General features: G+C 38.8%; 2 protein-coding genes across 10 annotated transcripts in view; both read right to left on the bottom strand.

Annotated features, from left to right (window-relative positions):
- Positions 1–3229: 3229 nt before the first annotated feature.
- On the bottom strand, positions 3230–4967 carry LOC113039406 (C-C chemokine receptor type 2-like). Its single transcript, XM_026197307.1, has 2 exons — positions 4742–4967; positions 3230–4359 (listed from the first exon to the last, which is right to left on the bottom strand). The coding sequence occupies exons 1-2, from the start codon at positions 4806–4808 to the stop codon at positions 3404–3406; spliced, it is 1023 nt and encodes a 340-aa protein (XP_026053092.1). The 5' UTR covers positions 4809–4967; the 3' UTR covers positions 3230–3403.
- Positions 4968–15515: 10548 nt separating this feature from the next.
- The window catches only part of LOC113039354 (phosphatase and actin regulator 1), a 38552-nt gene continuing 35953 nt past the window's right edge, over positions 15516–18114 (bottom strand). For all 9 annotated transcript variants that reach the window (XR_003274968.1, XM_026197283.1, XM_026197286.1 and 6 more), the window contains 2 exons: positions 18048–18114; positions 15516–16858 (listed from right to left, as the gene is read on the bottom strand). The exon at positions 18048–18114 is cut by the window's right edge and continues 10 nt beyond it. Coding sequence is in view for 8 of the 9 variants with exons in the window: in XM_026197283.1 (XP_026053068.1) it covers positions 16843–16858; positions 18048–18114 (83 nt within the window). In the remaining variant the exon portion in view is untranslated. The remainder of the gene's footprint in view (positions 16859–18047) is intronic.

The raw sequence follows: 18114 nt of genomic DNA, 5'->3' as shown, positions 1-18114 counted from the left end.
ACTAACTAATATTGCTAAAATGTGTGACTGAATCATATAATAACTTAATTATTAATATTGATAGTTCATCGTCTAGCTGACTACGTCTTTTATTATTATTATTTTTATTTTTTCTAAAATCCTGTCAAATGTGCACAAACTACTAGCTACTACTAAATAGTAGAAACATAATTTTCTGTAAAGTTGCTTTGTAACGATTTGTTTTGTAAAAAGCGCTATACAAATAAACTTGAATTGAATTGAATAGTTCCCTTCCGGTGATCGTATTTACTGATCATAACCCATTAGTCTTCTTATCTCGTATGAAGAACTAGAATCACCGGGTCATGTGCTGGTCACTTTTTGCCCAGGATTTTTACCTGGAAATTAGTTATAAAAAAGGCATAATGTACATGCTGATTCTGAGTTAATCTACTAGAAGCAGATTCTTTGTATCCGGGGGTGTTACGACCTTTTCTGTTTCTTGTAGTGTTGTGGTGTGTGTGTGTACCTTCTCCTCCCTCTTACTCTCTCTGGTATCTGATAGGCTGCCCGCTGATGGGATGTACGATCACCATTGGTGGTGGAGACAAGGCGTGGACACTGCCGGCATTCAACAGGGATCTCATTGTTGGTTCGGACGCGGTTGGGTTGAGAACTCCTGGATCCCTTCTCCGGCCGATGATCAAATTTGTCACTTTCGAGTGTAATGTAAAAGCTAGTGATCACGTTCTTTCCTTTTCAACCTTGTGTGCTAAGAACGTGGAGCAAAGGGGTGTCCCTACCGATTTGTTTTGGCTGTCTTGTTTGGGTTCTGTTTTGTGTTAGGAAGTTATGGATGTAAAATGTATTTTACTTTTGTTATTTGATATTAGTTATTACTCTTTTCCTTAATTAATAGTTCTTTGGGGTCAAGTTGTGGTTTTTTGATGAGAGGCTTAATAACAGCCAGTTTGAAGGTTTTGGGGACATATCCTAATAACAATGAGGAATTAATAATAGTCAGAAGAGGATCTATGACTTCTGGAAGCACCTCTTTAGGAGCTTAGATGGTATAGGGTCTAACATACATGTTGTTGGTTTAGATGATTTAACAAGTTTATACAATTCTTCCTCTCCTATAGTAGAGAATGAGTGGAACTGTTCCTCAGGGGTCTATAGTGCACTGTCTGATGTGATACTGTAGCTGACGGCTGAATGGTTGCAATTTTATCTCTAATAGTATCGATTTTAGAAGTAAAGTAGTTCATAAAGTCATTACTGCTGTGGTGTTGGGAAATGTCAACACTTGTTGAGGCTTTATTTTTTTTGTTAATTTAGCCACTGTATTGAATAAATACCTGGGGTTATGTTTGTTTTCTTCTAAAAGAGAAGAAAAGTAATCAGATCCAGCAGTTTTTAATGCTTTTCTGTAGGATAGGTTACTTTCCCGCCAAGCAATACGAAATACCTCTAGTGTTTGTTTTCCTCCAGCTGTGCTCCATTTTTCGGGCTGCTCTCTTTAGGGTGCGAGTATGCTCATTATACCATGGTGTCAAACTGTTTTCCTTAACCTTCCTTAAGCGTAAAGGAGCAACTGTATTTAAAGTGCTAGAAAAGAGAGAGTCCATAGTTTCTGTTACATCATCAAGTTGTTCTGAGGTTTTGGATATGCTAAGGAATTCGGATACATCAGGAAGATAACTTAAAAAGCAGTCTTTTGTGGTAGAAGTGATGGTTCTTCCATACATGCTACAAGAAGTAGAATTTACAATTTTGTCTATATGAAGTTTACACAGAACTAAATAATGATCTGAGATATCATCACTTGGCTGAATAATTTCAACACTATCAACATCAATTCCATGTGACAGTATTAAATCTAGAGTATGATTTCGACAATGAGTAAGTCCTGAAACGTGTTGTCTAACACCAATAGAGTTCAGAATGTCTATAAATGCTGATCCCAATGCATCTTTTTCATTATCGACATGGATATTAAAATCACCAACTATTAAGACTTTATCTGCAGCCAGAACTAACTTGGATGTAAAATCACCAAACTCTTTAATAAAATCTGTATGGTGCCCTGGTGGCCTGTATACAGTAGCCAGTACAAACATAACAGGGGATTTATCATTAACATTGGTTTCTCTGGATAATGTTATATGAAGCACCATTACTTCAAACGAGTTATACTTGAAGCCTGCCCTCTGAGAAATCCTGAAAACGTTGTTATAAATTGAAGCAACTCCTCCACCTTTGCCTTTTAGACGCGGCTCATGTTTATAACAATAATCTTGGGGGGTGGACTCATTTAAAATAATGTAATCATCAGGTTTTAGCCAAGTTTCTGTCAAACAGAGCACATCTATATTATGATCAGTTATAATATTATTTACAAAAAGTGTTTTCGTAGAAATGGATCTGATATTCAATAAGCCAAGCTTTATAATTTGTTTATCCATATTGCTTCTGTTTTTTATTTGTTGAACCTCAATTAAATTATTAACCTTAACTTGGTTTGGACGTTTTTTTTTTGTATTTTCTAGTTCGTGGAACAGACACAGTCTCTACAGTGTGATATCTAGGTGAAAGAGTCTCTATGTGCGGAGAATTAACTGACCTCTGTGACCTGAGGCAGAAGTAAAGCTCTTTCCTGTGATTGTGCGAGACTTCCCAATCATTACCATCAGTAAAAGATATCCCATAGTGTAGAAGAAAATGAAACTATTTGAGCCACAAACCAGTGCTATGATTATATCACATAATATAACCGTTGAAATAATCTGATAACAAATACCAGTTTTCAATATCAAGCAGCATAACGTACTGTTTTTTACATCTAAAATAACTAGAAGTGAATGACACCAGAAGCCTCGAACGCACTAGTTACAAATGACTGCAAGTGAAAATGTCAAAATAAGGCGGAAAGGACAATGTGTTCATATGATGTTGTTATATAAAATCTCAAGGGTTTTTAAATCTACCAATAGTTTTGAGGTAATGTAACAGAGGAAGAGTTGTTTTCCCCTGCATATTAATCTGAACATAAAACCAAGGTACAAACATAGTAATATCTACATTTAAAAGGACAGATTTTCTGTTATCCTCCCAGTGAGAGCTTCTCTAAGCTTTACTTCTTCTGAGAGTGTAAAATCACCAGGACAATGGCTTTTAATGACTCATTTGATTAAAAGCAGCTTTACAATAAAAATCTTAAAAGCAACATTCAGAATATAGGCTAAATGTATTTCTTCAAAAAAAAAAATCAACATTTTCAAACACTTTGAGTTTATTTAAAAATGCTGATGAAACCATTCCCTTCAGAACTATTATGTGTATCATTTGCAAATCTAAAATACGAGCGATGGGCATGCAATATATAAGAGACTGAACTTCTGCTTCTGAAAGAGTATGCGTCTCTCTCTGGAGGACAGGGTCTCTATGTGATCAGTGTGGAGGAATACTCCGAAGATGCGCTCTCAGGTGACTGTGGAGGGTTCTTCAGGACCGTGAGCACTGCTCTTCTGAACTTCTGTCCCACACAGGTGTAGATGATGGGATTGAGACAGCAGTGGCTTAATGCGATCGCTTCCACCCACTGCTTGGCAAGACTCGGATCATTAGACCACTCACGAGAAAGCATGAAGCCCTTCCTCTGCAGGAACATGAGGAACGTGACGATGTTGTATGGAGTCCAGAAGAGGAAATAAACGGCCAGCACAGTCAGGAGGAGTCGGATGATCCCGTGCTTTTCTTCTGATTTACTGCTGAGGATCCGGCAAAAGCAGAAGCTCATGATGATCAGAGGCAGAATCAAGCTCAGGATGTTCAGGTACGTAAACGACATCCAGGCTGCACCTTCAGGAAATTCAGATCCGCAGGATTCTTTGGTGCTCGTGTCCACGTTCACTTTGGCAAAAACAATATCAGGGAGGGACGCAAACAGGCTGAGCATCCATACAAATAAGCTCAGAGCCATTTTTGCAGGCCATTTTCTGGAACAGATGCTGTGTTTGTAGACGATGATGACGTAGCGATCCAGTGTCATGAGGACCATGAAGAAGACGCTGCTGTACAGACCCATCATGAAGAGAGCGGTTATGATGTGACACATGAATGAGCCAAGAACCCATCCTTGCACCGCACTGTGAGCCCAAACAGGGAGCGAGGCGAGAAAGAGCAGGTCAGACACGGCCAGACTGAGGAGACACATGTCTGTCAGACTGCATCTGTGACGGTGTCTGATCAGCACACACAGGACCACAGCGTTTCCCAGCAAACCAACGATGAAAACTGTGCTGTGCAGGACGGCCAGGACAACCCCACCGAAGACCCTTGTGCTGCCATCACTGTAAGATGAATCTGATCCTGCCAAGTTATAGTAGTCACTGTAGTCTGGATCATAGAGGACACACAGACAACACAGTTAGCACACGTAAGATATTAAAGGACTGTTTTTAATTAATTTATTACGTATTCTGAAACCTTTCAACATTTCTTTAATCTCTCAACTCAAAAGCAAATATGCATATCATGTACTTATTTTTAACGCGTTTTAAATTGTTATTTTGGAAATAGATTTATGAATACTTGTCTGAGTAATATTGCAGTATTTTGGCAGATCATGATGTGTTCTGCTCACCTGATGTGTTTCACTTTCATTTGCTTAATAAACTACTTTCAGATCGTGTTGACAAATGTTTATAATTTCAATGTGTTTACTGCTGAGTTTAGCATTAGAATTAAGTTCACTATAAAAAAGTAGCACTGAACTTACCATCTACTGTCCCCTTGCCCTCGGTCATGATTCCTGAATCTGGAAAAACTCTCTCTGCGTGATCCATCAGTCTTAAAACTGAAAGCAAACAGGAAATCAGTCAAAACTGCCCACTTCCTGAAGAACAGGCCAAAATGTTGACCGTGACAGAACTCTGTTTGCTTAAACCAAACAGTGACAAGAAATAAAATGATCAGATGGATCAATTCCCAGATGGGACAGGAGGGCTGCCAATCAATAAATGGAAAAACAAAGTATTTGATTATTTGAATGACAGTATATTTATAGAAATATATATATATATATATATATATATATATATATATATATATATATATATATATATATATATATATATATATATATATATATATACACTTAAGGTGGACCTTTAGCTATTATTCTTTGATTTTAAATCAGTAGCTATAGTGTATTCAAACTTTATTCACGCACCAGCTGTTATATGTGAACATATGTAAGCGCTGTTCACTTCTTCAGTGTCTAACTTCTGCATTCTCCTACATCACATTCATCATCATTATTATTATTAACAAACACAACAAAGACAAAGACAACCAGTGTTGGGGAAGTTACTTTCAAAGGTAATGCATAAATAATCTAGCTACAATTCCTTGTGCTCAGAAAGTTTGGCGTATCTTGCCTGGAACGGTACAAAGTTGTTAGTCGTGGTATGAAATAGTGATTACGAGCTCAAAAACCTGCCTGGAACGCAGCATCAGAACTATAGCGACTGACTGGGATGAGGAAGAGGTGGCAAGAGCCAACATGTGTAGATTACATGCAACAGCCGTGTAATTTCAAACCTGCCAGACGTGAGAGGACAAATGAGGAATTGCTAAGAACTGATGGCCATCAAAGCTTATTCAATTCATGGTCTTAGGAGAATGAGTGTAGAGTTGGTGAAGTGTTCTGGTGAGTTGCTATCATTTAGCATCGCAGCAATGAGCACTGGAGCTAGTCTACGAGCAGCACTGCTCAATAACAACACATATAGTTTTTACTGTCATTGAATAGCACAGAGTGAAAAATCAAAGTTTTCTTTATATCTAGTGGCAGTGATCATGACGTTAGTTCAGATAAGTACCGGTAACCTTTGTCATAAGCCCCTTTCACACAGTAATACCAGTAAATTGCCGTAAAATTGCCGGAACAAATTTAAGGGTATTTTTTAAGAGATCCTGTTCACACAGGATCTCTTTACGCCAATTTACCGGTAACTTTCTGGAAAAGTCTGTATGATTGAAAGGGCTTATAGTGTCGTAGAACTGGTAAACTTTGTCTTTGTCATCTAGAAATAGGAGGCATCATGCTAGCTATATGAGCGTGTCTAAGCGTTTATCTCTTCCTCCGGTGAAAATGTTGTTGCAAACGTAGCCGCGTGTGTGTCGCTGTGTTTGACAGGAGCTTGTGTGGGTGCTGTCCCATGGTAGTGTGTTTTGTCGATATCTATCTGTCTGTCTATCTATCTATATATCTAGTCTTTCTATCTATAATTTGCGCTATCTGAATACTCTTGTCTACTACTCGTCTCTCTCTCAAGGCTTGCTTTGGTAAATTCTCTCACCAACGTGACGTGATGCAATGCATTATGGGGGAAAGGAGACCGCTGTAAGATAGTACCTACTTTTTCGTATTATATTCTGTTTTGTGATAGCCGACAACATAAAATACAATGGATAACAGTTTAAAGGGGGGGGGGGTGAAATGCTCATTTTCACTCAATCTCCTGTTAATCTTGAGTACCTATAGAGTAGTACTGCATCCTTCATAACTCCAAAAAGTCTTTAGTTTTATTATATTCATAAGAGAAAGATAGTCTGTACCGATTTTTCCCGTAAAAACACGAGTGCCTGGAGGCGTGGCGTGTGGGCGGAGCTAAAGAATCACGAGCGCGAGTAAGCTTTTGAAGCTGTGACATTACCGGGAGGACAAAACCAACCAAAACAAACCATGACTAACAGTCAGATTCGGCGTATATTTATGATCCAGAATCAGATTCAGAGGCTGAAATTTAACAAGAGCAGCCTCAGCAACGACGTCTCTATGTGGTATGTATTGAAACTGTATTTTTTTCTTTTAAGCTGTACATGTGGAAAGTGCAGTTTGATGACAACATCGCATGTTGTTTACTTGATGTGCTTACACGCCGATAGCTAAGTTAACAACACAGAGATATTTGAAGCAGTTTTACTCACCGCCTCCAACACACGATCGTGATCCATTTTCGTTGGGACTGCATTATCCTTAAGAAATAAACGATGTGCAAATCCGGCGTCAAACTGGGCCTTGTTTGTAAAACAAGCATCTTCGAAATTACATTTACATTACATTTATTCATTTAGCAGACGCTAAGACAGTGGAAGCAATCAAAAACAACAAAAAGAGCAATGATTTATAAGTGCTATAACAAGTCTCAGTTAGCTGAACACAGTACACGTAGCATGGGATTCTAAATAATATAATAAATAAAAAGAAAACAGATAGAATAAAAAAATAAAAGAATAAAGCAAGCTAGTTAGAGGTCTTTACACATACACACACACATACATATACAATTGCATAATAAATGAAAAGAAAATATAATACAAAAAGATTAAAAAGGTAGTTAGATTTTTTAAGAATAGAATTAGAATAGTGAGTGTTAAGTTCGAGGGTCAAATAAAGATGGAAGAGATGTGTTTTAAGCCGATTCTTGAAGATGGATAAGGACTCAGCTGCTCGGATTGAGTTGGGGAGGTCATTCCACCAGAAGGGAACATTTAATTTAAAAGTCCGTAAAAGTGACTTTGTGCTTCTTTGGGATGAACAATCAAGAGACGTTCACTTGCAGAACACAAGCTTCTAGAGGCACATAAGTCTGAAGTAACGAATTTAGGTAAATGGGTGCAGAGCCAGTGGTAGTTTTGTAGGCAAACATCAATGCCTTGAATTTTATGCGAGAAGCTATTGGAAGCCAGTGCAAATTGATAAACAGAGGTGTGACGTGTATTCTTTTTGGCTCATTAAAAATTAATCTTGCTGCCATGTTCTGAATTAATGGTAAAGGTTTGATAGAATTGGCTGGAAGACCTGCCAAAAGGGCATTGCAATAGTCCAGCCACAGAACAAGAGCTTGAACAAGGAGTTGTGCAGCATGTTCCGAAAGAAAGGGCTTGATCTTCTTGATGTTGAATAAAGCAAATCTGCAGGACCGGACAGTTTTAGCAATGTGGTCTGAGAAAGTCAGCTGATCATCAATCATAACTCCAAGGCTTCTGGCTGTTATTGAAGGAGTTATGGTTGATGTACCTAACTTGATGGTGAAATTGTGATGGACCGATGGGTTTGCTGGAATCACAAGCTGTTCTTTCTTGGCAAGGTTGAGTTGAAGGTGATGGTCCATCATCCAGGAAGAAATGTCTGTTAGACAAGCTGAGATGCGAGTAGCTACCGTCGGATCATCAGGATGGAATGAGAGGTAGAGTTGAGTGTCATCAGCATAGCAGTGGTATGAAAAGCCATGTTTCTGAATGACAGAACCTAATGATGCCATGTAGACAGAGAAGAGAAGTGGTCCAAGAACTGAGCCCTGAGGCACCCCAGTAGTTAGATGTTGAGACTTGGACACCTCACCTCTCCAAGATAATTTGAAGGACCTATCTGATAGGTAAGACTCAAACCATTGAAGTGTTGTTCCCGAGATCCCCTTTGTCAGTAGGGTTGATAGGAGGATCTGGTGGTTAACCGTGTCAAAAGCAGCGGACAGATCAAGCAGGATAAGTACTGAAGATTTGGATTCTGCTCTTGCCAGTCTTAGAGCTTCAACAACTGAGAGCAAGGCCGTCTCAGCTGAATGTCCACTTCTGAAGCCAGATTGGTTGCTGTCAAGGAGATTGTTGTGTGTGAGAAATGCAGAGATGTATAGTAACAAAGTAGAACTACTTCACTACTGTACTTAAGTACTAAAAGGCGGTATCTGTACTTTACTAGAGTATTATTTTTTTCTCCTACTTCCACTTTTACTTCGGTACATATTTTCGCTGAGTTTAATACTTTTACTCCGATATTTTTTTTATGTGCTGCATCGTTACTCGTTACAATTATAATAATGTTACGAATCATTCCATTACAAACCACTGCCAGAACTGTAGATGGCAGGTTTGATGAAGCTGGCACATCATTGAGCGAATCAAGCGAGACTGTGCGTGCTGACTGAACTGCTGTGAAGAGAGAAATGAACACCGAGCCAAGCCAGATAATGACTCGTTCACGAGTCAAGAACCAGTTGCATCGGTTTTCGGATGACCAGTAACGTTAGTTCTTTCTGACAGTTCGATTCAATAAACCAGTTGAAGAAAACAGTTCACCGATTCCTTTGCGCTTGATGCAATGGTGTCATTGCCGTTGACTGCACATGGGCTCATAACATTAACACAGAATCAGTTCAGAATCAATCACAAAAAGAATCAGTTCGGTTCCAGACGCTCTGTGTGTCGGTTTGCTTCACGCTAAATCACACATGCACAGTATCATCAGCTCCTCGGTTCACGAATCGGACGCGTCTGACAGAAACGGTTCTTGACTCGTGAACGAGTCATTATCTGGCTCGGCTCGGTGTTCATCTTCAGTTCTCTCTTCACAGCAGTTCAGTCAGTGTACTGTTTGAGTCAATGAATTACTCCGGGATATTGGTTTGTTTTAACTCAGAGGGAGTGTCAGACACATTAAACAAGTTAACAGCTTAATTCATCTGTGGATTAATGCGTATTGGAGACGCGAACGGTTTAAAACGATTCAGTTCGATTTGGTGGACTGTTTCAAAAAGATCCGGTTACATCGAATGATTTGTTCACGAACCAGATATCACAAACTGCTTTGTTTTAAACTGTCTTACAACAGACACGGAAGAGAAGACAATGCTGAATAAAGTCGTAGTTTTTGCTATTTTTGGACCAAAATGTATTTTCGATGCTTCAAAAAATTCTAGATGACCCTCTGATGTCTTAGGGGTTTGAAACAACATGAGGGTAAGTTATTAATGACATCATTTTGCAAATTGGGCTAACTAACCCTAGTAACCGTTTTTTGTTTACAAGAAGTTACAGTCAAAGGAATTGTGGTTGTCCTTTAGGTTAATCATTTGAAATAGTAAAAACAATATGTTCAAACTTTTGACTATTTTCTTTAATAGCTACATAACACAATACTTCTACTTTTACTTTCAGTACTTGAGTAGTAAATTTTAAAATAGACTACTTGCAATACTTAATTACAAAAAATGTTGAATACTTTAGTACTTCTACTTAAGTGTGGTGCTTAAAGAGCACTTCAACTTCTACTCAAGTCACTTTTTTGATAGAGCACTTGTACTTTTACTCAAGTATGGTTCTCTAGTACTTTATACATCTCTGGAGAAATGTAGAGACTTGGTTGAACACAGCTCGTTCAAGTGTTTTTGCAATAAAAGGAAGAAGGGAAACTGGTCTGTAGTTCTCTAAAAGAGATGGGTTGAGGTTGGGTTTCTTAAGTAGTGGAGTTATACGTGTCTGTCTAAATGATGAGGGAAAAACACCAGTGTGGAGGGAAGTGTTGATGATGTGAGTGAGTGCAGGTACAACTGCAGGAGAAATGGCTTGAAGGAGATGAGATGGAATTGGATCAAGCGGGCAAGTAGTAGTGTGATTAGAAAGGATGGGTTTTGACACTTCTGCCTCAGAGAGTGAAGAGAAGGATGTAAATGAGTGTAAGTTTGCTGGTGATATGAGCATGACTGATTGTGGTGTGGAAAATTGTGCACTAATAGCTGACGACTTTGCAACGTTTTTCATTAATAAAATTAAACACATTAGAGATGAAGCAGGAGGAGGAGGACAAAGAAGTGAGGAAAATGTTTTAAAAAGCATGCGAGAGTTAGATGAATTGTTAATTTTGTTATGGTAGTATGTCCTTTTAGCAGAGGAGACATTAGCAGAGAAAGAAGATAGGAGTGACTGATACACAATAAGATCAGTAGTATTTTTGGACTTGCGCTACACCCTTTCAGCAGCTCTAAGCTTAGAACGGTGTTCGTGTAGAACATCAGATAACCAAGGGGCAGAAGGGGTGTTACGGGCTGGTCTGGAAGATAAGGGGCTAACAGTGTCTAAACAAGATGTAAGAGTGGAGCAGAAAGTATCAGTAGCACTGTTAGCATCCAAAGATGCAAACAGTTTAGGGGAAGGAAGTGAAGATGAAACCATTGCAGAAAGCCGGGAGGATGAAAGTGTGCGTAGGTTACGTCGAAAGATGATATGTGGAGGGGTAAGTGAAGTGTCAGGGATCATGTTGAGGTTAAGAGTGAGGAGGAAGTGATCCGACGTGTGCAGTGGAGTAACCAGAACATGATCAGTAGAGCAGTGTCACGTATAAATAAGGTCCAGTTGGTTGCCTGATTTGTGAGTGGCAGTAGTTGACACTCGGTTGAGATCAAAAGAGTCAAGCAGAGTGTGGAAATCTGCAAACAGAGGTTTATCTAGATGAATGTTGAAATCTCCAAGCATAACTAGGGGAGTACCATCCTCAGAAAAGGTTGAGAGCAACACATCTAATTCATCCAAAAAAATTACCAAGTGGTCCTGGGGGTCGATAGACAACTAAAAAATGTATTTTAAAAGGGTAGGTAACCGTAACTGAATGAGATTCAAAGGAGCTGTTGATACCCAAAGATGGTAAAGGATTAAATTTCCAATCATTAGAGATGAGCAGACCAGTACCTCCACCTCTTCCAGTCAAACGGGGGGAGTGGGAAAATGAGAAATTATTGGAGAGTGCTGCAGGTGTAGCAGTGTCCTCTGGTTTATTCCAGGTCTCTGTTAGAGCCATGAGATTAAGCTTTGAATGACTAATAATAGAAGTAATGAAATCGGTTTTGTTTACAGCAGACTGGCAATTCCAGAGACCAATAGGAAAAGAAAGTAGTGTATTAGCAGACATAGGCAAAGTATGCAGGCTGTTAAGATTGCGCTGTCTACATTGTGTGTTGCATGGTTTACGAGTGGTAATGATAGTAGGGATCTGGAAACACATAGTAAGATTTGGTTATAAACAAAAAACAACTGAAACAGAAATTAAACAAGGAAAAGGAAAAGATTAATCAAAACAATACTTATATCCCCTGCCGGTGTCCCTGCCTGGTGGAGTCTCACGGTAGAGTCGATGGTCTTTACACTCCTCGATCTTCACACGAGGAGGGATTAACTGGAGGCCTGCTGCAACCGCTGCCACGGTATAATAATCTTTTTTAAACCAGACAAAACGGAAATTGAATTCAGCTGAACGTACTTTACTGTTTATCACAACAAAGGTCTAAGCAAGCGCACAACAAAAAAGTATGCGATAGAGTACGAGACCAAACGCAGCACGTCTCAACACATGATGCAGGGAACAAACACTTGCACAGCTCCGTTGATGCTCTGTAAAAATAAACTCCATCCACTGGTCCCTTAATGCTGTTTCTCTTTTGGTAATCTGTGCAGGGTCGTCTTGCCCTGGCAACCAAAAACACACTTCTTTTGTGACATTTGGCGACGCTCTCGCTCTGATCAGTGAAGTCTGTTGTGCTCTCAGTGCTCTGCTATACGGGAGCGCGCTCTTCCGGCAGAAGTGCCTCAGGACCCATATAAGGAAATTCTGCTCCATCTAACGTCACACAGAGCCATACTCGAAAAACACTTTCCCAAACTTGTGACAAACCAGAAGGAATATTTTTGGAACAGAAATACTCCTTCAAACGTACAACTTAATTTTTGAAACTTTGTCCATGTTTAGCATGGGAATCCAACTCTTTAACAGTGTAAAAAACTCAGTATGCATGAAAGAGCATTTCACCCCCCCCCCCTTTAAATGTTTATTGCCAACAAGCAAATTGCACAAATTCATTGAAAATTAACCCTGCAACAAGGCCTTTAAGCATTAGTCAATTAATCAATATTAGTGGCACTTTTATTAATAAACCATATCATATAGTTTATTAGAGCCTCATACAGTATTGTTCAAAATAATAGCAGTATAATGTGACTAACCAGAATAATCAAGGTTTTTCGTATATTTTTTTATTGCTACGTGGCAAACAAGTTACCAGTAGGTTCAGTAGATTCTCAGAAAACAAATGAGACCCAGCATTCATGATATGCACGCTCTTAAGGCTGTGCAATTGGGCAATTAGTTGAATTAGTTGAAAGGGGTGTGTTCAAAAAAATAGCAGTGTGGCATTCAATCACTGAGGTCATCAATTTTGTGAAGAAACAGGTGTGAATCAGGTGGCCCCTATTTAAGGATGAAGCCAACACTTGTTGAACATGCATTTGAAAGCAGAGGAAAATGGGTCGTTCAAGACATTGTTCAGAAGAACAGCGTACTTTGATTAAAAAGTTGATTAGAGAGGGGAAAACCTATAAAGAGGTGCAAAAAATGATAGGCTGTTCAGCTAAAATGATCTCCAATGCCTTAAAATGGAGAGCAAAACCAGAGAGACGTGGAAGAAAACGGAAGACAACCATCAAAATGGATAGAAGAATAACCAGAATGGCAAAGGCTCAGCCAATGATCACCTCCAGGATGATCAAAGACAGTCTGGAGTTACCTGTAAGTACTGTGACAGTTAGAAGACGTCTGTGTGAAGCTAATCTATTTTCAAGAATCCCCCGCAAAGTCCCTCTGTAAAAAAAAAGGCATGTGCAGAAGAGGTTACAATTTGCCAAAGAACACATCAACTGGCCTAAAGAGAAATGGAGGAACATTTTGTGGACTGATGAGAGTAAAATTGTTCTTTTTGGGTCCAAGGGCCACAGACAGTTTGTGAGACGACCCCCAAACTCTGAATTCAAGCCACAGTACACAGTGAAGACAGTGAAGCATGGAGGTGCAAGCATCATGATATGGGCATGTTTCTCCTACTATGGTGTTGGGCCTATTTATCGCATACCAGGGATCATGGATCAGTTTGCATATGTTAAAATACTTGAAGAGGTCATGTTACCCTATGCTGAAGAGGACATGCCCTTGAAATGGTTGTTTCAACAAGACAATGACCCAAAACACACTAGTAAACGGGCAAAGTCTTGGTTCCAAACCAACAAAATTAATGTTATGGAGTGGCCAGCCCAATCTCCAGACCTTAATCCAATTGAGAACTTGTGGGGTGATATCAAAAATGCTGTTTCTGAAGCAAAACCAAGAAATGTGAATGAATTGTGGAATGTTGTTAAAGAATCATGGAGTGGAATAACAGCTGAGAGGTGCCACAAGTTGGTTGACTCCATGCCACACAGATGTCAAGCAGTTTTAAAAAACTGTGGTCATACAACTAAATATTAGTTTAGTGATTCACAGGATTGCTAAATCCCAGAAAAAAAAAATGTTTGTACAAAATAGTTTTGAGTTTGTACAGTCAAAGGTAGACACTGCTATTTTTTTGAACACACCCCTTTCAACTAATTGCCCAATTGCACAGCCTTAAGAGCGTGCATATCATGAATGCTGGGTCTCATTTGTTTTCTGACAATCTACTGAACCTACTGGTAACTTTTTTGCCACGTAGCAATAAAAAATATACTAAAAACCTTGATTATTCTGGTTAGTCACATTGTACTGCTATTATTTTGAACAATACTGTATAGAGCCTTTAATTGCTTACATAGCCGAATAAGTGCTCAAGTGCTCACAAAAAAGGCTTGTCATAGCGCACCATCCAATATAAAAATTATTAATTTGTTAGGGAAAAAAGCATGTACACTGCATTAACATTGTAATTTATTGTAACGTGGTAATTGTTACACTACTGCTTTCTGTTTTCGGTGAGATGAGGTTTGTGACAGTGACTTATCTCTGCAGCACCGGTGTGCATGTTTCATACAGATTACATAATGTGAGGATATTTGTTTTCTGTTTGAATTGGTTCATTTAAAAGTTTCACTCTCTATAAATATATTTGTCATGTCTGTAATACACAGAGTTTTAAAGTGACACACACAAGTTCACAGATTCTGAGATGGCAGAAAGTGCAGTGTTTGCTTTATTTTACAAAAGCTCAACATTACGTTGTTATTCTGACACATTCATTCTTTTGTTTTTATTTTCTCCAATATTGGAGAGTTATGAGCTACTTTTAGGCTTAAGGTGTTTTGTGAATATGGGCTCTGATATATAAATCATTGTAATTTTAGAAGCACAAACTGAAAAAAAATAATAATAATAATACTTAAAAAAAATAAAATAAAAATAGGCTAACCTAAAATCATTCAATAAAAAAAAAGTTAATTATTTTCAAAAGAATAAAAATTAGTCAAGTAAATTTCAATGAACACTATAAACTATTTATTTTTAATGTTTACAAAAGTGCAAAAAATGGGAGCAAGATCTCCAAAAAGGAGAAATATAGGCATTTAACAAACAGAGAAATGTGTAAACATGGACTAGAAATATATATATAAAGGTTAAATATCTGTGTAGATGTACTATAAATACATTTATAAAAATAAATAAAATCAAACAAACCTACACATCATGTTGTTGTCTTAGTTTCGAAAGGGTTAAAACTAAAAATCCTTCTTGCTTTTTAATGTGTGACAATTTTATAAGAATAAAGTTGTTCCTAATTTCTACACTGGTCTGTGACAGCAGTGATGAACATGTTTGTGTTTCTAAAAGCTTGGATTTGGGTCTTTAATATTCTTGATGGTGTTTCAGTTCACACACACACACACACACAGACACACACACAGAGAGAGAGAGAGAATCTTTGTAAATAAGGTCAGTTTTATTGCTGAAATCATGGCGTCCCTGACACTGGAGACACGATGCTTCAGGACGCTTCGACGCTCGCTCTTATAAACTCATGCAGTTTCTAAAAGTTCTCAAAATCACACAGTTGTTAAAAAGATGATTTGGTTCCTTGAAAGGATGAGTATTTCCACATGGGTTCAGTTCAGTGACGCTGATGTTTGACAACATTTGATGCCGTGATGTCCAGAGTGTTCCTGAAGATGACCAGCGTCGAGCCAGTCCCACACGAGACTCTTCTTCTGCTGAACACCATCCGGATGAAAAGATCTCACTGGACTCTTCCTTCTGCTGATGTTCTTCATCCTCACATTGTCTTAGAAAAACACCTTGCACCTGAGCTACACGGATGGTTAAACTCGTTCTGATGTTGGGAAACACTTCAGGTTTGGTTTCAGTTGATGATCAAATCATTTCAGGACTTCAGTTTAGCAAAGATGAGGAGCATTTCATCTCAAATCACTCCTGCTTGAAGGAGCGATAATTCAACAAGCTCTAATCTACTTTAAATGGTGAAAGATAAAAAATAACCACTGTGCATATTACTAAAGTGCATGCAGAATATGATTGTAGCTTGACCCGCTGGATGTTTGAGACTGACCGGTCAGTTTTCCCTCGTCTGACTGAAGACAGCGTCCCTTCCACATTCATCTGGTGCTTTCAGACCCACGACGCACTTCTTCATGAGCTTCAATCGACAAAAACCCTGAAAAACCCCGAGACTGGAGAGTTTGAGTCCTCACTCTGGGAGATATATGAAGATGATGATCATAATTAAACACTCATCTGGTTTATTAAAAGAGGACTTCAGAAGAAAGGATGACAGGTGCCTGAAAAGGACTTCTAAAACACTGAGAAAAGATGTTAAAATACACTGAACTCAAAAATACATTCAATAAAACAAAAATAGCAGACAGAAGCAAGGAAAAACATGAATAACACATGACAATGTTCTTCAGGACATCTGCTGACAGGCTTTATGACAAACGCTTGATTTGCATGAGAAAACAAGAATGCAAATGATGTGAAGCAACTCAAACAGCTTCAATCAGTCATCATCCCTCCACACACACGTGGAAGAGCACAGACAGTCTCCGAGGTGAAACGAGAGTCTAAACATCTGAACATCATCCTCCAGAAGCTCCAGGATTCAGAGGATTCCCAGCGTCCTGAAGCAGCGTCTCACACTGAGAATCCACCGATCTGAGGAGGAGGAGGATGATGATGATGAGGTCTCTGTGCAGAAGTGTCCAGCTCGTGATCTGACCGTCAGCAGTGTTCCTCTACGGCCGGTGAAACCTGCAGAGAACAGCATCAGCTCATCCACTGCTTCACATCACACTACACGGATCACTCTCAGAACGCTTCCCAGAAGAATATCTACCATTCTTTATCAACATAATGAAGGGCGTTAAACGTTTCATCAGGGTTTCCATTGGTCAAATTAAACAAATGAATCATTCTTCAGTGGAAATGAAACACTTGAGCAGTAAAGATTGTTATTAAGAGTATCTGAGAACTGTGAATGTGTCGTTAAATTATTGTGCCTTCTTCATTTCCTGTGTGATCAGTGACTCGTGTGTGTGTGTGTGTGTGTGTGTAAAAGCAGATTTGTTGTTTCAGATAGGACACATCAAATCAACACATTATGAATCATTTACTGCCATTGTGTGAATATATAATCATGCAATCTATAAAAGTAACTCATTTGATTATAAACATTATTAAACATAACACTCTGATTATAAACACCTCCGAGCAGCGGTCATCAATCACAGCAGTGAAAAATAAAAAAACACCCTCATCACCCTCATCACCCTCCCCAAAATCTGCACCACTGCCAAAATATAGTCAAACGACTAGATATGCTCGACGGCCACAATTTCTATAAATCCACAAAATATTTTTAGTCCATATGTCTTAGATTTCTTTTCTACATGTTTGATGTCAAACATACATTTAATCAATTAATTGAGGTAGAATAAGTGGCCAATATTAGGCTGTTAACACTCAAATCGCATCCATGTACACCTGCTGTAAAGCTCAGGAGAGGCATGAGTGCATTCACACTGCAGTTGATCTGGATTATAGGATGTGATTTTGAATATGAAACTAAAAACACCAATAGCTGGTGAAGTCACTGTCTTAATGAGTGAGTCACTGAATCATTTGACTTCAAAAGAACTGAATCATTCAGGAATGAAGTGATTGACTCATTGAATCGTTCACTCAAACCAGCAGTTCAGCTGGCTGTTCATATTGATGAAACTAATTAAAACAGACAATGACGGCTTTAAGATATCACCTAAAAAGGGATAGCTCACACAAACTGCTCAGCTTCACACATTCTTCAACATATCTCGTGTTCAGCAGAAGAAACTCACTCACGATTGGAACGATGGCTAAATGCTGAATTTACAGTTGTGTGTGAACCATCTCCTTCAGTATTAAGATAAAGATGTGTGTGTAAGAGTTCAGTGTGCTTCACCTGGTCAGATGACGGCTAGACTCGTGTACCTCCATCTCATTGCTCTTGAAGTCATTCAGCTCTTTCC

The sequence above is a fragment of the Carassius auratus genome, chromosome 2, assembly GCF_003368295.1.
Source record: "Carassius auratus strain Wakin chromosome 2, ASM336829v1, whole genome shotgun sequence".
Classification (NCBI taxonomy): domain Eukaryota; kingdom Metazoa; phylum Chordata; class Actinopteri; order Cypriniformes; family Cyprinidae; genus Carassius; species Carassius auratus.
This window is presented reverse-complemented; position numbering and strand designations above follow the sequence as displayed.